The 25313-nt window shown below is 37.1% G+C and overlaps 1 protein-coding gene across 1 annotated transcript in view; it reads right to left on the reverse strand.

Moving 5' to 3' along the window:
- Nucleotides 1–25313, reverse strand: part of dapk1 (death-associated protein kinase 1) — a 185911-nt gene that overhangs the window by 24551 nt on the left and 136047 nt on the right. Inside the window, 6 exon segments of the mRNA XM_064937941.1 lie at nt 3788–4004; nt 6875–6952; nt 10644–10742; nt 12480–12677; nt 20329–20375; nt 24037–24193. Of these exon segments, the coding sequence (XP_064794013.1) occupies nt 3788–4004; nt 6875–6952; nt 10644–10742; nt 12480–12677; nt 20329–20375; nt 24037–24193 (796 nt within the window).

A 25313-nucleotide genomic window follows, 5' to 3' on the forward strand; every position in this document is an offset into this window, starting at 1 on the left:
GACCGTTTGAGCAAACACATGCACATTTGTGGCCTGCTGGAGGTCATTTTGCAGGGCTCTGGCAGTGCTCCTCCTGCTCCTCCTTGCACAAATGTGAAGGTAGCGGTCCTGCTGCTGGGTTGTAGCCCTCCTACGGCCTCCTCCACGTCTCCTGATGTACTGGCCTGTCTCCTGGTAGCGCCTCCATGCTCTGGACACTACGCTGACAGACAGAGCAAACCTTCTTGCCACAGCTCGCATTGATGTGCCATCCTGGATGAGCTGCACTACCTGAGCCACTTGTGTGGGTTGTAGACTCCGTCACATGCTACCACTAGAGTGAAAGCACCGCCAGCATTCAAAAGTGACCAAAATATCAGCCAGGAAGCATAGGAACTGAGAAGTGGTCTGTGGTCACCACCTGCAGAACCACTCATTTATTGGGGGTGTCTTGCTAATTGCCTATAATTTCCACCTGTTGTCTATTCCATTTGCACAACAGCATGTGAAATTTATTGTCAATCAGTGTTGCTTCCTAAGTGGACAGTTTGATTTCACAGAAGTGTGATTGACTTGGAGTTATATTGTGTTGTTTAAGTGTTCCCTTTATTTTTTTGAGCAGTGAGCAGTGTATATATATAGGACCAGGCAGTGCTGGTAGACTGTCTAGATAACATGCAGTAGGATGACAGCAAGGTGCTTCTGGTTCCAGGAGAGTCAGTGCTGGGACCCAGTAGGGACTGAGACAGCATTAAATTGGACCCTTTAATGGCTGAAGGGTCCAAAGGGAAGAGGCCACACATTATTTGAATTTTTATTCTTTATTCTTTATTTAACCTTTATTGAAACTTTATTGAACCTCTATTTAATGTTTATTTAACATTTATTGAGTGTTTACTTCACCTTTGTTTAACTAGGCAAGTCATTTAAGAACACATTCTGACGGCCAAGAGGCACAAGGTCTCCTGTGGTGACGGGGACTTCAAATATAAATGTAGGACAAAACATCATGACAAGAGAGACAACACTACATAAAGAGAGACCCAAGACAACAACACATCATGACAAGAGAGACAACACTACTTAAAGAGAGACCCAAGACAACAACACATCATGACAAGAGAGACAACACTACATAAAGAGAGACCCAAGACAACAACACATCATGACAAGAGAGACAACACTACATAAAGAGAGACCCAAGACAACAACACATCATGACAAGAGAGACAACACTACATAAAGAGAGACCCAAGACAACAACACAGCATGACAAGAGAGACAACACTACATAAAGAGAGACCCAAGACAACAACACATCATGACAAGAGAGACAACACTACATAAAGAGAGACCCAAGACAACAACACATCATGACAAGAGAGACAACACTACATAAAGAGAGACCCAAGACAACAACACATCATGACAAGAGAGACAACACTACATAAAGAGAGACCCAAGACAACAACACATCATGACAAGAGAGACAACACTACATAAAGAGAGACCCAAGACAACAACACAGCAAGGCTGCAACACATCATGACAAGAGAGACAACACTACATAAAGAGAGACCCAAGACAACAACACATCATGACAAGAGAGACAACACTACATAAAGAGAGACCCAAGACAACAACACAGCAAGGCTGCAACACATCATGACAAGAGAGACAACACTACATAATGAGAGACCCAAGACAACAACACAGCAAGGTAGCAACACATCATGACAAGAGAGACAACACTACTTAAAGAGAGACCCAAGACAACAACACAGCAAGGTAGCAACACATCATGACAAGAGAGACAACACTACTTAAAGAGAGACCCAAGACAACAACACAGCAAGGTAGCAACACATCATGACAAGAGAGACAACACTACTTAAAGAGAGACCCAAGACAACAACACAGCAAGGTAGCAACACATCATGACAAGAGAGACAACACTACATAAAGAGAGACCCAAGACAACAACACAGCAAGGCTGCAACACATCATGACAAGAGAGACAACACTACATAAAGAGAGACTCAAGACAACAACATAGCAAGGTAGCAACGTAACAACAACATGGTAGCAACACAAAACATGGTACAAACATTATTGGGCACAGAATCACGCAAAGCTGCCGCAACTGTCAGTAAGTGTCCATGATTGAGTCTTTGAATGAAGATTCTGAGATAAAACTGTCCAGTTTGAGTGTTTGTTGCAGCTCGTTCCAGTCGATAGCTGCAGTGAACTGAACAGAGGAGCGACCCAGAGATGTGTGTGCTTTGGGGACCTTTAACAGAAGGTGACTGGCAGGACAGGCAGTAGATATCTCAGATAGGGGGGCGTGAGGCCTAAGAGGGTTTTATAAATAAGCATCAACCAGTGGGTCTTGCGACGGGTATACAGAGATGACCAGTTTACAGAGGAGTATAGAGTGCAGTGATGTGTCCTATAAGGAACATTGGTGGCAAATCTGATGGCCGAATGGTAAAGAACATCTAGCTGCTCAAGAGCACCCATACCTGCCGATCTATAAATTATGTCTCCGTAATCTAGCATGGGTAGGATGGTCATCTGAATCAGGGTTAGTTTGGCAGCTGGGGTGAAAGAGGAGTGATTACGATAGAGGAAACCAAGTCTAGATTTAACTTCATCCTGCAGCTTTGATATGTGCTGAGAGAAGGACAGTGTAGCGTCTAGTCATACTCCCAAGTACTTGAAAGAGGTTATGTCAGTTAATGTCTCGTTGGTAGGATAGACTCGAATGGTCTCGGAGAAGCAGTAAATCCTTCGCGTCAGACTCATTAAAGAAAAATCTTTGTCCAGTTTGAGGTGAGTAACCGCTGTCCTGATATCCAGAAACTCTTTTCGGTCATAACAGACAGTAACATAAACATTATGTACAAAATAAGTTACAAAAAAATGCGAAAAAATATTGAATAGGACAGTTGGCTATGAGCACATGAAATGGCATCCGCAGCCTCTGGTGCCATTCTCAATCATGGTTCAAAAGAGGAAGCACAATACACTACTACCATACTGTCTCTACACTATACTGACTGTTTACTATACTACCATACTGTCTCTACACTATACTGACTGTTTACTATACTACCATACTGTCTCTACACTATACCGACTGTTTACTATACTACCATACTGTCTCTACACTATACTGACTGTTTACTATACTACCATACTGTCTCTACACTATACCGACTGTTTACTATACTACCATACTGTCTCTACACTATACTGACTGTTTACTATACTACCATACTGTCTCTACACTATACTGACTGTTTACTATACTACCATACTGTCTCTACACTATACTGACTGTTTACTATACTGACTGTTTACTATACTACCATACTGTCTCTACACTATACTGACTGTTTACTATACTACCATACTGTCTCTACACTATACTGACTGTTTACTATACTACCATACTGTCTCTACACTATACTGACTGTTTACTATACTACCATACTGTGTGTGTGTGTGTCCCTGTGTGTGTGTGTGTCCCTGTGTGTGTCCCTGTGTGTGTGTGTGTCCCTGTGTGTGTGTGTCCCTGTGTGTGTGTGTGTGTGTGTCCCTGTGTGTGTGTCCCTGTGTGTGTCCCTGTGTGTGTGTGTGTGTCCCTGTGTGTGTGTGTCCCTGTGTGTGTGTCCCCCTGTGTGTGTGTGTGTGTGTGTGTGTGTGTGTGTGTGTGTGTGTGTGTGTGTGTGTGTGTGTGTGTGTGTGTGTGTGTGTGTGTGTGTGTGTGTGTGTGTGTGTGTGTGTGTGTGTGTGTGAATCCAACCTGCAGCCTTGCCATCCATGGGTGAGTTGGGGTGTCGTGGGGTGTTGTTGCCCCGTGGTCGTCTCCTCCTGAAGAAGCCCCTTAGGATGCCACACTTCAGACTCTCTAGGAGGGAGCTCTTCCCACAGCCACAGTGGCCCAGCAGCTTCAGCTTGACCCGAGGCTGGGGGGTGCTGGTGGGACGCAGAGCCTGGATGTAGCTGCCTTTATGGTTGTTCTGGAGAGGGGTCGGGAACATCAGATCACATAACAAATATTGAGTGATGAGAAATACTACCATAGACCTGAGGTAGCGGTGGAAACTTTAAAGAACGGACACTTCCCTTCTGTCATATGCTGAGAAAGAGAAGGAGGGAGGGAGAGAAGGGACACTTCCCTTCTGTCATATGCTGAGAAAGAGAAGGAGGGAGGGAGAGAAGGGACACTTCCCTTCTGTCATATGCTGAGAAAGAGAAGGAGGGAGGGAGAGAAGGGAAGGAGGGAAGATGGGGAGGGAGAGAGGATGGGGGAGGGAGGGAGGGAAGGGAGGGAAGGGAATGAGGGATGGAAGAGGGGAAGGAGGGAAGATAGGGAGGGAGGGAGGGAGGGAAGATGGGAAGGAAGGAAGGGAGGGAGGGAAGATAGGGAGGGAGGGAGGGAAGATGGGAAGGAAGGAAGGGAGGGAGGGAAGATGGGAAGGAAGGGAAGGAGGATGGGGGAGGGAAGGAGGGAAGATGGGAAGGGAGGGAGTATGGGGGAGGGAAGGAGGGAAGGTGCATTTAACTAGTCAAATGGATGAGGTGAGTTACTCTACAATGTAAAGCACTTTCAGAGATGCTAAATAATACAACAGCGGTTCATTACAATTCATATATTTTGTACCATATCATTATTATATGGACCAATAACAAAAGCAAGTTCCTTCCTCTCCGGCAACTGAGTTAGGACGCCTGTATTCTGGGTGTATTGATACACCATCCAAAGTGTAATTCATATCTTCACCATGCTATTCAATGTCGGGAAAACATTTTTTTAAAGCAATCTATCAATTGGTGCCCTTCTTTGTGAGGCATTGGAAAACCACTCTGGTCTTTGTGGTTGAATCTGTGTTTGAAATAATTGTACAGTTGAAGTGGGAAGTTTACACACACTTAGGGTGGAGTTATTAAAACTAGTTTACATACACTTAGGTTGGAGTCATTAAAACTAGTTTACATACACTTAGGTTGGAGTCATTAAAACTAGTTTACATACACTTAGGGTGGAGTCATTAAAACTAGTTTACATACACTTTGGTTGGAGTCATTAAAACTAGTTTACATACACTCAGGTTGGAGTCATTAAAACCCGTTTTTCAACCACTCCACAAAATTCTTGTTAAACTATAGTTTTGGCAAGTCGGTTAGGACATTTTACATTTTTCCAAAAATTGTTTATAGACAGATTATTTCACAAATTATTGTGGAAAGCTTGTGGAAGGCTACCCGAAACATTTGACCCAAGTTAAACAATTTAAAGGCAATGCTACCAAATACATATTGAGTGTATGTAAACTTCTGACCCACTGGGAATGTGATGAAAGAAATAACATCTGAAATAAATCATTCTCTCCACTATTATTCAGACATTTCACATTCTTTAAAAAAAAGTGGTGAATCTAACTGACCTAAAACAGGGAATTTTGACAAAGATGAAATGACAGGAATTGTGAAAACCTGAGTTTAAATGTATTTGGCTAAGGTGTATGTAAACGTCCGACTTCAACAGTATGTGTGGGGTACAGAGATGAGTGAGTCGTCCACAGAGTCCATGCAACTTATTATGTTAACCACATTATTACTCCTGAACTGATTTTGGCCGTAACAAATGGGTTGAATACTGACTGAAGACATTTCAGCTTTTCATTTATTTTTTTTTGCAAAAATGTGAACTTTGACATTGTGGGGTGTGTAGGCCAGTAACACAACAAAACAATCAATTTTAAACATTTTAAACACAACACAATGTGGAAAAAGTAAAGGGGTTTAGACATTAAAACAAAATATATTTCCACTTCGACATTATGGGGTATTGTGTGTAGGCCAGTGACAAAACAAATATTTTAAATTCAGAAAAATTAAAGCGAAAAACATGATTCCACTTTGACATTATACTTTCTGAAGGAACAGAGAGAGATTCAATTCAAACCCACAAATCATCTGAAAACCAATATAATTTGGACAATTCAGAAGGTGGAATACCGCACTCAGTGTGACCTGCTGCCACAAGGAAAGGTCGACCAGTGGGTCAGAAACACCAATGGAAATAAAACTTATATTCATCTATTTATTAACCCGTCATTCTCACATTGTACTATCTGCACGTGGTCACAACACCACAAATCTGATGTAACATTTTAAATGTTATACTACACGTTCAACCGCTAACATATTTTAAACGTTGTTATTCTCTTGAAATGTGTTGTGTGTGTAATTCAATATGTGATTTTTGTCGTTGTTTTGTTATAGTTTTTTCAGTTGCTTTGAATTGAATTGATAGAGCGATCGAGAGAGAAAAACGATGGGACCTGGCATGGGACCTGGCATGGGACCTGGCATGGGACCTGGAATGGGAAACTGTACAGTAGGGATGTAACTGGTAGGGATGTAACATGGGACCTGGCATGGGACCTGGCATGGGACCTGGCATGGGACCTGGAATGGGACCTGGAATGGGACCTGGAATGGGACCTGGCATGGGACCTGGCATGGGACCTGGCATGGGACCTGGCATGGGACCTGGCATGGCATGCTGGTCTGATGCAGGTTGAGGTTAAAGGGGCGGCAGGTAGCCAAGTGGTTAGAGTGTTGGGCCAGATCAAATCTCCAAGCTGACAAGTTAAAAATCTGTCGTTCTGCCCCTGAACAGGCAGTTAGCCCACTGTTCCTAGACCAGTTAACCCACTGTTCCTAGACCAGTTAACCCACTGTTCCTAGACCAGTTAACCCACTGTTCCTAGGCCGTCATTGAAAATAAGAATTTGTTCTTAACTGACTTGGCTGATTAAATAAAAAAATAATTTAAAATAATCTATGTAAGGTGGAGGACGACAGAGATGTGTGGTAGTACCTTCTTCAGTTTAACCAGCAACACAGCAACATGCTCCTGCTGCTCCTGCACTGCCAAATCTTCTGCTGTTTTACCATCCTGAGGGACAGAGAGGGAGAGAGAAAAGGGGGATGTAACTGTATAGTAGGGATGTAACTGTACAGTAGGGATGTAACTGTACAGTAGGGATGTAACTGTATAGTAGGGATGTAACTGTATAGTAGGGATGTAACTATATAGTAGGGATGTAACTGTACAGATGTAACTGTATAGTAGGGATGTAACTGTACAGTAGGGATGTAACCGTACAGATGTAACTGTATAGTAGGGATGTAACCGTACAGATGTAACTGTATAGTAGGGATGTAACTGTATATTAGGGATGTAACTGTAGGGATGTAACTGTATAGTAGGGATGTAACCGTACAGATGTAACTGTATAGTAGGGATGTAACTGTATAGTAGGGATGTAACTATATAGTAGGGATGTAACTGTACAGATGTAACTGTATAGTAGGGATGTAACTGTACAGTAGGGATGTAACTGTATAGATGTAACTGTATAGTAGGGATGTAACTGTATAGTAGGGATGTAACTGTACAGATGTAACTGTAAAGTAGGGATGTAACTGTACAGTAGGGATGTAACTGTACAGTAGGGATGTAACTGTATAGTAGGGATGTAACTGTACAGATGTAACTGTAAAGTAGGGATGTAACTGTATAGTAGGGATGTAACTGTACAGATGTAACTGTATAGTAGGGATGTAACTGTATAGTAGGGATGTAACTGTATAGCAGGGATGTAACTGTACAGATGTAACTGTACAGTAGGGATGTAACTGTATAGTAGGGATGTAACTGTACAGATGTAACTGTATAGTAGGGATGTAACTGTACAGTAGGGATGTAACTGTACAGATGTAACTGTATAGTAGGGATGTAACTGTACATATGCAACTGTATAGTAGGGATGTAACTGTATAGTAGGGATGTAACTGTACAGATGTAACTGTATAGTAGGGATGTAACTGTACAGATGTAACTGTATAGTAGGGATGTAACTGTACAGATGTAACTGTATAGATGTAACTGTACAGTAGGGATGTAACTGTACAGATGTAACTGTATAGTAGGGATGTAACTGTATAGTAAGGATGTAATTGTACAGATGTAACTGTATATTAGGGATGTAACTGTACAGATGTAACTGTATAGTAGGGATGTAACTGTATAGTAAGGATGTAATTGTACAGATGTAACTGTATAGTAGGGATGTAACTGTATAGTAGGGATGTAACTGTATAGTAGGGATGTAACTGTACAGTAGGGATGTAACTGTATAGATGTAACTGTACAGTAGGGATGTAACTGTACAGTAGGGATGTAACTGTATAGTAGGGATGTAACTGTATAGATGTAACTGTATAGATGTAACTGTACAGTAGGGATGTAACTGTACAGTAGGGATGTAACTGTACAGTAGGGATGTACCTGTATAGTAGGGATGTAACTGTACAGTAGGGATGTAACTGTACAGTAGGGATGTACCTGTATAGTAGGGATGTAACTGTACAGTAGGGATGTAACTGTACAGTAGGGATGTAACTGTACAGTAGGGATGTAACTGTACAGTAGGGATGTAACTGTATAGTAGGGATGTAACTGTACAGTAGGGATGTAACTGTATAGTAGGGATGTAACTGTATAGATGTAACTGTATAGATGTAACTGTACAGTAGGGATGTAACTGTACAGTAGGGATGTAACTGTACAGTAGGGATGTAACTGTACAGTAGGGATGTAACTGTATAGTAGGGATGTAACTGTACAGTAGGGATGTAACTGTATAGTAGGGATGTAACTGTATAGTAGGGATGTAACTGTACAGTAGGGATGTAACTGTACAGTAGGGATGTAACTGTATAGATGTAACTGTACAGTAGGGATGTAACTGTATAGTAGGGATGTAACTGTATAGTAGGGATGTAACTGTATAGTAGGGATGTAACTGTACAGTAGGGATGTAACTGCATAGTAGGGATGTAACTGTACAGTAGGGATGTAACTGTACAGTAGGGATGTAACTGTACAGTAGGGATGTAACTGTATAGATGTAACTGTACAGTAGGGATGTAACTGTACAGTAGGGATGTAACTGTACAGTAGGGATGTAACTGTACAGATGTAACTGTATATATGTAACTGTACAGTAGGGATGTAACCGTACAGATGTAACTGTATAGTAGGGATGTAACTGTATAGTAGGGATGTAACTGTATAGTAGGGATGTAACTGTAGGGATGTAACTGTATAGTAGGGATGTAACTGTACAGTAGGGATGTAACTGTACAGATGTAACTGTATAGTAGGGATGTAACTGTACAGATGTAACTGTATAGTAGGGATGTAACTGTATATTAGGGATGTAACTGTAGGGATGTAACTGTATAGTAGGGATGTAACTGTACAGATGTAACTGTATAGTAGGGATGTAACTGTATAGTAGGGATGTAACTGTATAGTAGGGATGTAACTGTATAGTAGGGATGTAACTGTATAGTAGGGATGTAACTGTACAGATGTAACTGTATAGTAGGGATGTAACTGTATAGTAGGGATGTAACTGTATAGTAGGGATGTAACTGTAGGGATGTAACTGTATAGTAGGGATGTAACCGTACAGATGTAACTGTATAGTAGGGATGTAACTGTATAGTAGGGATGTAACTGTATAGTAGGGATGTAACTGTAGGGATGTAACTGTATAGTAGGGATGTAACTGTATAGTAGGGATGTAACTGTATAGTAGGGATGTAACTGTAGGGATGTAACTGTATAGTAGGGATGTAACTGTATAGTAGGGATGTAACTGTATAGTAGGGATGTACCTGTACAGTAGGGATGTAACTGTATAGATGTAACTGTACAGTAGGGATGTAACTGTACAGATGTAACTGTATAGATGTAACTGTACAGTAGGGATGTAACTGTACAGTAGGGATGTACCTGTACAGTAGGGATGTAACTGTAGGGATGTACCTGTACAGTAGGGATGTAACTGTATAGATGTAACTGTACAGTAGGGATGTAACTGTACAGATGTAACTGTATAGATGTAACTGTACAGTAGGGATGTACCTGTACAGTAGGGATGTAACTGTATAGATGTAACTGTACAGTAGGGATGTAACTGTACAGATGTAACTGTATAGATGTAACTGTACAGTAGGGATGTAACTGTACAGTAGGGATGTAACTGTATAGTAGGGATGTACCTGTACAGATGTAACTGTATAGATGTAACTGTACAGTAGGGATGTAACTGTACAGTAGGGATGTAACTGTACAGTAGGGATGAGTTCCAGATCAACCCACTAGTTTCCATTTTAGTTTTTGATTTGAGACTCTGAAAGGTGCTGTATGAATGTAATGTGGAGTTCCACAGAGATATGTGTTGGTACCTTCAATTGTCCCAGAAACAAAGCCTCATGAAGTGCTTAAAGAAAGGTGTGATATCAAGGTTAATATAAACTTGGTGATTGGCTGACAGCCGAGGAATGCCAGACCGTATACCACGGGTATGACACAACATTCCAGTTTACTACGCTGGTAACCAGTTTATAACAGCAATAAGGCACCTCGGGAGTTCGTGGTACATGGCCAACATATCATGGCTAAAGGCTGTATCCAGACATTCCGCGTTGCGTCGTGCCTAATAACAGCACTGAGCCGTGATATATTGGCCGTATGCCACGCCCCCCCGGGCCTTATTGCTTAAATATCTTACATTGGTGACGACGTCTGTATTGGCCCCAGCTACACACAGGTGTCTGACTACCTCTAGAAGACCGTTGATAGCTGCCATGTGGAGAGGTGTCCTGCCATACTGGAGAGAGACAGGGGTTAGAGGTCAGGGGTTAGAGGTCAGGGGTTAGACTACCTCTAGAAGACCGTTGATAGCTGCCATGTGGAGAGATGTCCTGCCATACTGGAGAGAGACAGAGGTTAGAGGTCAGGGGTTAGACTACCTCTAGAAGACCGTTGATAGCTGCCATGTGGAGAGTTGTCCTGCCATACTGGAGAGAGACAGAGGTTAGAGGTCAGATGTCTGACTACCTCTAGAAGACCGTTGATAGCTGCCATGTGGAGAGGTGTCCTGCCATACTGGAGAGAGACAGAGGTTAGAGGTCAGGGGTTAGAGGTCAGGTGTCTGACTACCTCTAGAAGACCATTGATAGCTGCCATGTGGAGAGGTGTCCTGCCATACTGGAGAGAGACAGAGGTTAGAGGTCAGGGGTTAGAGGTCAGGTGTCTGACTACCTCTAGAAGACCGTTGATAGCTGCCATGTGGAGAGGTGTCCTGCCATACTGGAGAGAGACAGAGGTTAGAGGTCAGGGGTTAGACTACCTCTAGAAGACCGTTCATAGTTGCCATGTGGAGAGGTGTCCTGCCATACTGGAGAGAGACAGGGGTTAGAGGTCAGGGGTTAGACTACTTCTAGAAGACCGTTGATAGCTGCCATGTGGAGAGGTGTCCTGCCATACTGGAGAGAGACAGAGGTTAGAGGTCATCAGAGCGTGACGTTGGTACAGTTAGTGAAGTGTAAAGTAAGGAGGAAAGCAAAAGAAGTTCAACAGCAGAAACCAGACTTCATCTGACTGATTCAACTAATTATTAACCCAGTCTGATGGATGCCTCCTAACGAGGACCAATAGCACGCACCACACAGACAGGACTTAACCAATAGCACGCACCACACAGACAGGACTTAACCAATAGCACGCACCACACAGACAGGACTTAACCAATAGCACGCACCACACAGACAGGACTTAACCAATAGCACGCACCACACAGACAGGACTTAACCAATAGCACGCACCACACAGACAGGACTTAACCAATAGCACGCACCACACAGACAGGACTTAACCAATAGCACGCACCACACAGACAGGGCTTAACCAATAGCACGCACCACACAGACAGGACTTAACCAATAGCACGCATCACACAGACAGGGCTTAACCAATAGCACGCATCACCGTCGTGTTTACATGAATTCAAGAGGAAAATCAGACCAGACATTTCAATTCAACAAGAATCATTTCCCTCTACTTGACAAACAGACCTGTCGCTACCAGCTTGAGGAAACCAATCATATTTCACGGCAGATCTCAAAATGAATAAATACAAGACGCTCAGGCTTTCAGACACACCTCCCACAATCCTTTAGGGGGGAAAGATCTGCACAAAAACAGAAATGGCTTCAATCCAGTCTCAGAATACATGAATATCACAACGCTGGTACCAGAACCAGAAGGTGAGTTATAATGGGATTATATACGAGTCCTGTTTAGCAGAGAGAGATATGAAGCCTTGAGTCTGAAGTCTGTCATGGTTTAATGGGAAGTAATGCTGTTGATTGATTGACTGATGAATTGATTGGCAGATTGAGGGACTGATAATAATAGATATCTTGCTGGGTAGTCTGGTCAATTGATTAATGACATATAGTATCTCTACCTTGCTGGGTAGTCTGGTCAATTGATTAATGACATATAGTATCTCTACCTTGCTGGGTAGTCTGGTCAATTGATTAATGACATATAGTATCTCTACCTTGTTGGGAAGGTCGAGGGTTGCTTTGGCAGCACACAGCGTCGTGACAACGGGCAAGTTGCCGTCCTTACAGGCGATGTGCAGCGGCGTGTTGCCGTGGCGATCCTGATGGTCGACGGGGCAAGGGTGACGGAGCAAACATCTGACCACCTCCAGTTGGCACCTCCTCACAGCCAGGTGGAGCGCTATGTGGCTGTCCTGAACACACGGCCCCATGTCATAGATCTCTACCAGTACTAGTAGAGTAATACTATATCCCAGGAATATAGTCATATCATAGTAATAGTATAGTAATATAGTCATATAGTCATATCATAGTCATATCATAGTCATATCATAGTAATATAGTCATATCATAGTAATATCATAGTAATATAGTCATATAGTCATATCATAGTAATAGTATAGTAATATAGTAATATAGTCATATCATAGTAATATAGTCATATAGTCATATCATAGTAATAGTATAGTAATAGTATAGTAATATAGTCATATAGTCATATCATAGTAATAGTATAGTAATAGTATAGTAATATAGTCATATAGTCAAATCATAGTAATAGTATAGTAATAGTCATATCATAGTAATAGTATAGTAATATAGTCATATAGTCATATCATAGTAATAGTATGGTAATATAGTCATATAGTCATATCATAGTAATAGTATAGTAATATAGTAATATAGTCATATCATAGTAATAGTATGGTAATTAGTCATATAGTCATATCATAGTAATATAGTAATATAGTCATATAGTCATATCATAGTAATAGTATAGTAATATAGTAATATTAGTCATATCATAGTAATATAGTCATATCATAGTAATATAGTAATATAGTAATATAGTCATATCATAGTAATATAGTAATATAGTCATATAGTCAAATCATAGTAATATAGTAATATAGTCATATCATAGTAATATAGTCATATCATAGTAATAGTATAGTAATATAGTCATATAGTCATATAGTCAAATCATAGTAATATAGTCATATCATAGTAATATAGTCATATCATAGTAATAGTATAGTAATATAGTAATATAGTCGTATCAAAGTAATATAGTCATATCATAGTAATAGTATAGTAATATAGTCATATCATAGTAATAGTATGGTAATATAGTCATATAGTCATATAGTCATATCATAGTAATAGTATAGTAATACAGTAATATTAGTCATATCATAGTAATATCATAGTAATATAGTAATATAGGCATATCATAGTAATAGTATAGTAATATAGTAATATAGTCATATCATAGTAATATAGTCATATCATAGTAATATAGTAATATAGGCATATCATAGTAATAGTATAGTAATATAGTAATATAGTAATATAGTCATATCATAGTAATATAGTCATATCATAGTAATATCATAGTAATAGTCATATCATAGTAATATCATAGTAATATCATAGTAATATAGTCAAATCATAGTAATATCATAGTAATATAGTCATATAGTCATATCATAGTAATAGTATAGTAATATAGTCATATAGTCATATCATAGTAATATCATAGTAATATAGTCATATCATAGTAATATAGTCATATCATAGTAATATAGTAATATAGTAATATAGTCATATCATAGTAATAGTATAGTAATATAGTCATATAGTCATATCATAGTAATATCATAGTAATATAGTCATATAGTCAAATCATAGTAATAGTCATATCATAGTAATATCATAGTAATATAGTCATATCATAGTAATATCATAGTAATATAGTCATATCATAGTAATATCATAGTAATATAGTCATATCATAGTAATATCATAGTAATATAGTCATATCATAGTAATATAGTCAAATCATAGTAATATAGTCAAATCATAGTAATATAGTCAAATCATAGTAATATAGTCAAATCATAGTAATAGTATAGTAATATCATAGTAATAGTAATATCATAGTAATAGTATAGTAATATCATAGTAATATAGTCATAATATAGTGATATCATAGTAATAGTATAGTAATATCATAGTAATATAGTCATATAGTCATAATATAGTAATATCATAGTAATAGTCATATCATAGTAATAGTATAGTAATATCATAGTAATATAGTCATATAGTCATAATATAGTAATATCATAGTAATAGTCATATCATAGTAATAGTATAGTAATATCATAGTAATATAGTCAAATCATAGTAATATAGTCAAATCATAGTAATATAGTCATATAGTAATATCATAGTAATAATATAGTAATATAGTCATATCATAGTAATAGTATAGTAATATAGTCATATAGTCATATCATAGTAATAGTATAGTAATATAGTCATATCATAGTAATAGTATAGTAATATAGTCATATAGTAATATCATAGTAATAATATAGTAATATAGTCATATCATAGTAATAGTATAGTAATATAGTCATATCATAGTAATAGTAATATCATAGTAATAGTATAGTAATATCATAGTAATATAGTCATAATATAGTGATATCATAGTAATAGTATAGTAATATCATAGTAATATAGTCATATAGTCATAATATAGTAATATCATAGTAATAGTCATATAGTAATATAGTCAAATCATAGTAATATAGTCAAATCATAGTAATATAGTCAAATCATAGTAATATCATAGTAATAGTCATATCATAGTAATATCATAGTAATAGTATAGTAATATCATAGTAATATAGTCATATAGTCATATCATAGTAATATCATAGTAATAGTCATATCATAGTAATATCATAGTAATATAGTCATATCATAGTAATATCATAGTAATAGTCATATCATAGTAATATCATAGTAATATAGTCAAATCATAGTAATATAGTCAAATCATAGTAATATAGTAATATCATAGTAATATAGTCAAATCATAGTAATATAGTCAAATCATAGTAATATCATAGTAATAGTCATATCATAGTAATATCATAGTAATAGTCATATCATAGTAATATCATAGTAATAGTATAGTAATATCATAGTAATAGTATAGTAATATCATAGTAATAGTATAGTAATATCATAGTAATATAGTAATATAGTAATATAGTCAAATCATAGTAATATAGTCAAATCATAGTAATATCATAGTAATAATATAGTAATATAGTAATATCATAGTAATAGTATAGTAATATAGTCATATAGTCATATCATAGTAATAGTATAGTAATATAGTCATATCATAGTAATAGTATAGTAATATAGTCATATAGTAATATCATAGTAATAATATAGTAATATAGTCATATCATAGTAATAGTATAGTAATATAGTCATATAGTCATATCATAGTAATAGTATAGTAATATAGTCATATCATAGTAATAGTATAGTAATATAGTCATATAGTAATATCATAGTAATAATATAGTAATATAGTGATATCATAGTAATAGTATAGTAATATAGTCATATCATAGTAATAGTAATATCATAGTAATAGTATAGTAATATCATAGTAATATAGTCATAATATAGTGATATCATAGTAATAGTATAGTAATATCATAGTAATATAGTCATATAGTCATAATATAGTAATATCATAGTAATAGTCATATAGTAATATAGTCAAATCATAGTAATATAGTCAAATCATAGTAATATAGTCAAATCATAGTAATATCATAGTAATAGTCATATCATAGTAATATCATAGTAATAGTATAGTAATATCATAGTAATAGTATAGTAATATCATAGTAATATAGTAATATAGTAATATAGTCAAATCATAGTAATATAGTCATATCATAGTAATATCATAGTAATAGTATAGTAATATCATAGTAATAGTATAGTAATATCATAGTAATAGTATAGTAATATCATAGTAATATAGTAATATAGTAATATAGTCAAATCATAGTAATATAGTCATATCATAGTAATATCATAGTAATAGTCATATCATAGTAATAGTAATATCATAGTAATAGTATAGTAATATCATAGTAATATAGTCATAATATAGTGATATCATAGTAATAGTATATTAATATCATAGTAATATAGTAATATAGTCATAATATAGTAATATCATAGTAATAGTCATATCATAGTAATATAGTAATATCATAGTAATATAGTCAAATCATAGTAATATAGTCAAATCATAGTAATATAGTCAAATCATAGTAATATAGTCATATAGTAATATCATAGTAATAATATAGTAATATAGTCATATCATAGTAATAGTATAGTAATATAGTCATATAGTCATATCATAGTAATATAGTCATATAGTCATATCATAGTAATAGTATAGTAATATAGTAATATAGTCATATCATAGTAATATAGTAATATAGTCATATCATAGTAATAGTATAGTAATATAGTCATATAGTCATATCATAGTAATATCATAGTAATAGTAATATCATAGTAATATCATAGTAATATCATAGTAATAGTAATATCATAGTAATATAGTCATAGTAATATCATAGTAACTATCATAGTAGTATATAGTAATAGTCAATATCATAGTAATATCATAGTAATATAGTAATATCATAGTAATAGTAATATAGTAATATCAGTATATAGTCAAATCATAGTATATAGTAATATCATAGTAATATAGTCATATCATAGTAATATCATAGTCATATCATAGTAATATCATAGTAATATAGTCATAGTAATATAGTCATATAGTAATAGTAAATATAGTAATATAGATATAGTAATATAGTAAATATAGTAATATAGTCAAATCATAGTAATAGTATAGTAATATCATAGTAGTAATATCATAGTAAGTATAGTAATATCATAGTAATATAGTCATAATATAGTGATATCATAGTAATAGTATAGTAATATCATAGTAATATAGTCATATAGTCATATATAGTAATATCATAGTAATAGTCATATCATAGTAATAGTATAGTAATATCATAGTAATATAGTATATAGTATAATATAGTAATATCATAGTAGTAATCATAGTAATAGTATAGTAATATCATAGTAATATAGTCAAATATAGTAATATAGTCAAATCATAGTAATATAGTCATATAGTAATATCATAGTAATAATATAGTAATATAGTCATATCATAGTAATAGTATAGTAATATAGTCATATAGTCATATCATAGTAATAGTATAGTAATATAGTCATATCATAGTAATAGTATAGTAATATAGTCATATAGTAATATCATAGTAATAATATAGTAATATAGTCATATCATAGTAATATATAGTAATATAGTCATATCATAGTAATAGTAATATCATAGTAATAGTATAGTAATATCATAGTAATATAGTCATAATATAGTGATATCATAGTAATAGTATAGTAATATCATAGTAATATAGTCATATAGTCATAATATAGTAATATCATAGTAATAGTCATATAGTAATATAGTCAAATCATAGTAATATAGTCAAATCATAGTAATATAGTCAAATCATAGTAATATAGTCAAATCATAGTAATATCATAGTAATAGTCATATCATAGTAATATCATAGTAATAGTATAGTAATATCATAGTAATATAGTCATATAGTCATATCATAGTAATATCATAGTAATAGTCATATCATAGTAATATCATAGTAATATAGTCATATAGTCATATCATAGTAATATCATAGTAATAGTCATAGTGTCCTAGGCCACCGAGGAGTAGTCAAATCATAGTAATATAGTCATGCCAGTCAAATCATCATAGTAATAGTCATATCATAGTAATATCATAGCATAGTAATAGTATAGTAATATCATAGTAATAGTATAGTAATATCATAGTAATAGTATAGTAATATCATAGTAATATAGTAATATAGTAATATAGTCAAATCATAGTAATATAGTCAAATCATAGTAATATCATCATAGTAATAGTATAGTAATATAGTCATATAGTCCATAGTAGTATAGTAATATAGGTAATAGTATAGTAATATAGTCATATAGTAATATCATAGTAATAATATAGTAATATAGTCATATCCATATAGTCATATCATAGTAATAGTATAGTAATATAGTCTATCATAGTAATAGTATAGTAATATAGTCATATAGTAATATCATAGTAATAATATAGTAATATAGTGATATCATAGTAATAGTATAGTAATATAGTCATATCTGTAATAGTAATATCATAGTAATAGTATAGTAATATCCATAATATAGTGATATCATAGTAATAGTATAGTAATATCATAGTAATATAGTCATATAGTCATAATATAGTAATATCATAGTAATAGTCATATAGTAATATAGTCAAATCATAGTAATATAGTCAAATCATTAATATAGTCAAATCTTATCATAGTAATAGTCATATCAGTAATATCATAGTAATAGAAGTAATATCAAAATAGTATAGTAATATCATAGTAATAGTATAGTAATATCAAAACTAGTAATATAGTCATATCATAATATCACTAATAGTATAGTAATATCATAGTAATAGTATAGTAATATCATTAATAGTATAGTAATATCATTAATATAGTAATATAGTAATATAGTCAAATCATAGTAATATAGTCATATCATAGTAATATCATAGTAATAGTCATATCATAGTAATAGTAATATCATAGTAATAGTATAGTAATATCATAGTAATATAGTCATAATATAGTGATATCATAGTAATAGTATATTAATATCATAGTAATATAGCATATAGTCATGTAATATCATAGTAATAGTCATATCATAGTAATATAGTAATATCATAGTAATATAGTCAAATCATAGTAATATAGTCAAATCATAGTAATAGTCAAATCATAGTAATATAGTCATATAGTAATATCATAGTAATAATATAGTAATATAGTCATATCATAGTAATAGTATAGTAATATAGTCATATAGTCATATCATAGTAATATAGTCATATAGTCATATCATAGTAATAGTATAGTAATATAGTAATATAGTCATATCATAGTAATATAGTAATATAGTCATATCGCTAGCATATAGTCATATCATAGTAATATCATAGTAATAGTAATATCATAGTAATATCATAGTAATAGTCATATCATAGTAATAGTAATAGAACAATAGTAATATCATAGTAATATAGTCCCTATAGATATCATAGTAATAGTATAGTAATATCATAGTAATATAGTAATGGTAATATCAGTAATAGTCATATAATAGTAATAGTATGTCCCTCCTGAATGGCATAGTAATATAGTAATAGTATAGTAATGTCATAGTAATATAGTAATAGTATAGTAATAGAGTACAACGCTGTACAGTGTCCCTGATCTAATTGGTACAGAACAACGCTGCTGTCCCTCCTGAATCATAGTAACGGTAATGGTACAGAACAACGCTAGCTGTCCCTGATATAATAGTATAGTAATATCGGTAATATCAGGTACAGAACAACGCTGCTGTAATAGCCATAGTAGTAATACAGATCATAGTAGTAATATAGTAATGTCAGAGTAGTAGGTACATCATAGTAGTAATATAGTAATATCAGAGTAATAGTATAGTACTATCATAGTAGTAATATAGTCCATAGTAATAGTATAGTGATATAATAGTATAGTAATATAATAGTAATAGTATAGTAATATCAGAGTAATAGTATAGTAATATCTAAGTAATATAGTAATGTCAGGTTGGTACAGAATAGCATATTAATAGAGTAGTAGTATAGTAATATAATAGTAATTGTATAGTAATAGAGTAATAGTATAGTAATATCATAGTAGTAATATAGTAATGTCCCTCCTGATCTAGTAGTAGTATAGTAATAGAGTAAAGGTATAGTAATAAGTCATGCTGTCCCATTACCTTGTCAGTAGAGTTGAGGTCAGCGCCATGTTCTATGAGACACAGATATCAACGCTGGCAGAGGCGGTGTCCCCCTCCCTGTTCTAAACGGTTGTGTCCTGGCCACCGAGGAACAAGGACGCACAGTGGAGTGTGTCCCTGATCCTAGGAGGGTTGGTACAGAACAAATCTAGCTGCTGTCACCAGTCTGATTGGGCCTTAATGCCACTGCTTTCACTTCCAGTGGAAGCAAAATGATCACAAAACTATCCTAATCACTACCTTAGCTGCTGTCCCTGATCTAACGGTTGGTAAGAACAACGCTGCTGTCCCTCCTGATCTAACGGTTGGTAGAGAACAACGCTGCTGTCCCTCCTGATCTAACGGTTGGTACAGAACAACGCTGCTGTCCCTGATCTAACGGTTGGTACAGAACAACGCTGCTGTCCCTGATCTAACGGTTGGTACAGAACAATGCTGCTGTCCCTGATCTAACGGTTGGTACAGAACAACGCTGCTGTCCCTCCTGATCTAACGGTTGGTACAGAACAACGCTGCTGTCCCTGATCTAACGGTTGGTACAGAACAACGCTGCTGTCCCTCCTGATCTAACGGTTGGTACAGAACAACGCTGCTGTCCCTCCTGATCTAACGGTTGGTAGAGAACAACGCTGCTGTCCCTGATCTAACGGTTGGTACAGAACAACGCTGCTGTCCCTCCTGATCTAACGGTTGGTACAGAACAACGCTGCTGTCCCTGATCTAACGGTTGGTACAGAACAACGCTGCTGTCCCTCCTGATCTAACGGTTGGTACAGAACAACGCTGCTGTCCCTCCTGATCTAACGGTTGGTACAGAACAATGCTGCTGTCCCTCCTGTCCCGAAGCCACTCCTGTGTTGTCTTGGCTGTGTACTTAGGGTTGTTGTCCTGTTGGAAGGTGAACCTTCAACCCAGTCTGAGGTCCTGAGCACTCTGGAGCATGTTTTCATCAAGGATCTCTCTGTACTTTGCTCCGTTCATCTTTCCCCGCGATCCTGACTAGTCTCCCAGTCCATGCTGCTGAAAAACATCCCCACAGACTGATGCTGCCACCACCATGCTTCACCGTAGGAATTGCGCCAGGTTTCCTCCAAACGTGACACTTGACATTCAGGCCAAAGAGTTCAATCTTGGTTTCATCAGACCAGAGAATCTTGTTTCTCATGGTCAGAGTCCTTTAGGTGCCTTTTGGCAAACTCCAAAGCATGTGCCTTTTACTGAGGAGTGGCTTCCGTCTGTCCACTCTACCATAAAGGTCTGATTGGTGAAGTGTTGCAGAGATGGTTGTCCTTCTGGAAGGTTCTCCCATTTCCACAGAGGAACTCTGGAGCTGTCAGAGTGACCATCAGGTTATTGGTCACCTCCCTGACCAAGGCCCTTCTCCCCGATTGTTTGGCAGAGTGGCCAGCTCTAGTAAGAGTCTTGGTGGTTCCAAACTTCTTCCATTTAAGAATGATGGAGGTCACTTGTTCTTGGGGACCTTCAATGCTGCAGAAATGTTTTGGTACCCTTCCCCAGATTTGTGCCTCGACACAATCCTGTCTTGGAGCTCTAAGGACAATTCCTTGGTTTTTGCTCTGACATGTACAGTCAACTATGGAACCTTATATAGACAGGTGTGTACCTTTCCAAATCATGTCTAATCAATTGAATTTGCCACAGGTGGACTCCAATCAAGTTGGAGAAACATCTCAAGGGTGATCAATGGAAACAGGATGCACCTGAGCTCAATTTCGAGTTTCATAGCAAAGGGTCTGAATACTTATGTAAAAACCTGTTTTTGATTTGTCATTATGGTGTATTGTGTGGAGACTGATAAGGATTTTTAAAAATTTAGAATAAGGCTGTAACGTAACAAAATGTGGAAAACCTCAAAATGACATACCTCATCGGGTTAACACGTGACATACCATCGAATACCTCATCAGGTTAACGCGTGGTTAACGCGTGACATACCTCACATACCTCACCTCATCAGGTTAAACGCGTGACATACCTCATCATCAGGTTAACGGTTCGGGTTAACGCGTGACATACCTCATCGGGTTAACGCGTGACATACCTCATCGGGTTAACGCGTGACATACCTCATCGGGTTAACGCGTGACATACCTCATCGGGTTAACGCGTGACATACCTCATCAGGGGGTTAACGCGTGACATACCTCATCAGGTTAACATACCTCATCAGGTTAACGCGGTGACATACCTCATCAGGTTAACACGTCATCAGGTTACATACCTCATCAGGTTAACACGTGACATACCTCATCAGGTTAACGCGTTAACACGACATACATTATGCACTTGTCTCATTTACTTGCTAAAATACACTCTGAACAAAACATTAGGAACACCTACTCTTTCTATGACACTGACCAGGTGAATCCAGGTGAAAGATAGGATCCCTTAATCCAGGTTGGATCGTATAGATGAAGAGGAGGAGGTTAAAGAAGGATTTTAAGCCTTGAGACAACTGAGAGATGGATTTATTATGTGTGTCATTCAGAGGGTGAATGGACAAGAAAAACTGTCTCAGAACGGGGTATGGTAGTAGGTGCTGTCTCAGAACGGGTATGGTAGTAGGTGCTGTCTCAGAACGGGTATGGTAGGTGCACCTTACTCTTTCTATGACACTGACCAGGTGTCTCAGAGCGGGGTATGGTAGAACGGGATGGATATGGTGCTGTCTCAGAACGGGGTATGGTAGTAGGTGCTGTCTCAGAACGGGGTATGGTAGTAGGTGCTGTCTCAGAACGGGGTATGGTAGTAGGTGCTGTCTCAGAACGGGGTATGGTAGTAGGTGCTGTCTCAGAACGGGGTATGGTAGTAGGTGCTGTCTCAGAACGGGGTATGGTAGTAGGTGCTGTCTCAGAACGGGTATGGTAGTAGGTGCTGTCTCAGAACGGGGTATGGTAGTAGGTGCTGTCTCAGAACGGGGGTATGGTAGAACGGGGTAGGTAGTGCTGTCTCAGAACGGGGTATGGTAGTAGGTGCTGTCTCAGAGCGGGGTATGGTAGTAGGTGCTGTCTCAGAACGGGGTATGGTAGTAGGTGCTGTCTCAGAACGGGGTATGGTAGTAGGTGCTGTCTCAGAATGAACGGGGTATGGTAGTAGGTGCTGTCTCAGAACGGGGTATGGTAGTAGGTGCTGTCTCAGAACGGGGTATGGTAGTAGGTGCTGTCTCAGAACGGGGTATGGTAGTAGGTGCTGTCTCAGAACGGGGTATGGTAGTAGGTGCTGTCTCAGAACGGGATATGGTATTAGGTGCTGTCTCAGAGCGGGGTATGGTATTAGGTGCTGTCTCAGAATGGGGTATGGTAGTAGGTGCTGTCTCAGAACGGGGTATGGTAGTAGGTGCTGTCTCAGAACGGGGTATGGTAGTAGGTGCTGTCTCAGAACGGGGTATGGTAGTAGGTGCTGTCTCAGAACGGGGTATGGTCGTAGGTGCTGTCTCAGAACGGGGTATGGTAGTAGGTGCTGTCTCAGAACGGGGTATGGTAGTAGGTGCTGTCTCAGAACGGGTTATGGTAGTAGGTGCCAGGCGCACCGGTGAGTGTCAGGAACTGCAACGCTGCTGGCTTTTTCACACTCAAACGTTTAACGTGTGAATCAAGAATGATACAGTACAGTATTCAGTACAAACTCAGAACGTACGCTCTGACTGGTCTGTGTGTGTGTGTGTGCGTCTGTGTGTGTGTGTGTGTGTCTGTGTGTGTGTGTCTGTGTGTGTGTGTACACGTACCCTGTCTGAGAGGTCCGGGTTGGCATGGATACTACACAGGTATTGGACCACATCCACGTTGCCATAGCGAGCTGCCACGTGGAGGGCTGTCTCTCCACTCTGTAACAGCAACATCAACGTTACTCCTCCAAAAAGCACCAGATCGACACCCACCACGTCAGATCGTTCTGAAATCATTTCTGTTGTTAGAAACAGATAAGAATTCCTGCAACATTATTTTGTTTAAATATATTTAGATTTTTTTAAATTAAGCTAATGGATTGCACTCAAACTGCCCTTTAGGATTCATATAATATGTAATAAATATAGTACCTAACATCTGATTTGGACAAAACTTTTTAGTAACAGTGAGTTAGACATTGGAATCCAAAGGTCACACACAACAGTGTCCCGTGTGTATAAGGAATGGTCCACCACATAAAGGACATCTAGACAACTTGACAACTGTGGGAAGCGTTGGGGTCAACATGGACCAGCATCCCTGTGGAACGCTTTGGACACCTTGTAGAGTCAACATGGACCAGCATCCCTGTGGAACGCTTTGGACACCTTGTAGAGTCAACATGGACCAGCATCCCTGTGGAACGCTTTGGACACCTTGTAGAGTCAACATGGACCAGCATCCCTGTGGAACGCTTTGGACACCTTGTAGAGTCAACATGGACCAGCATCCCTGTGGAACGCTTTGGACACCTTGTAGAGACAACATGGGCCAGCATCCCTGTGGAACGCTTTGGACACCTTGTAGAGTCAACATGGACCAGTATCCCTGTGGAACGCTTTGAACACCTTGTAGAGTCCATGACCTGATGAATTGAGGCTGTTCTGAGGGGAATAGGGAGAGTAACTAAATATTAGGTAGGTGTTTAATGTTTTGGCTGTTGGCTGTTGGGGTGGATTTTTTTTGGGGGGGGGGGCTGGATGACTTTTGACCACTTTTTTGTTTTCCTTATGTCTTACTCATTGTTAGAAAAAAGTTTGGTCCAAAACGAATGTTAGGTACTATATAAATTAAAATGGACAATTTGGGTGCATTCATCTCGCTTAATTTCTCAGAGAACAAATTATATTTCAACAAGATAATGTTTCTGGCTCATCTGCTCTATTTCTAATTCCAGAAACCATTACAGAACAATTTAAATGTTGGGTGTCATGGCACAACACACACACAAACACAGTCCTTCTGAAGTATACACATCTAGGCACACCCACACCCACT

This window comes from Oncorhynchus masou, chromosome 25, assembly GCF_036934945.1.
Source record: "Oncorhynchus masou masou isolate Uvic2021 chromosome 25, UVic_Omas_1.1, whole genome shotgun sequence".
In the NCBI taxonomy this organism is placed as follows: Eukaryota; Metazoa; Chordata; class Actinopteri; order Salmoniformes; family Salmonidae; genus Oncorhynchus; species Oncorhynchus masou.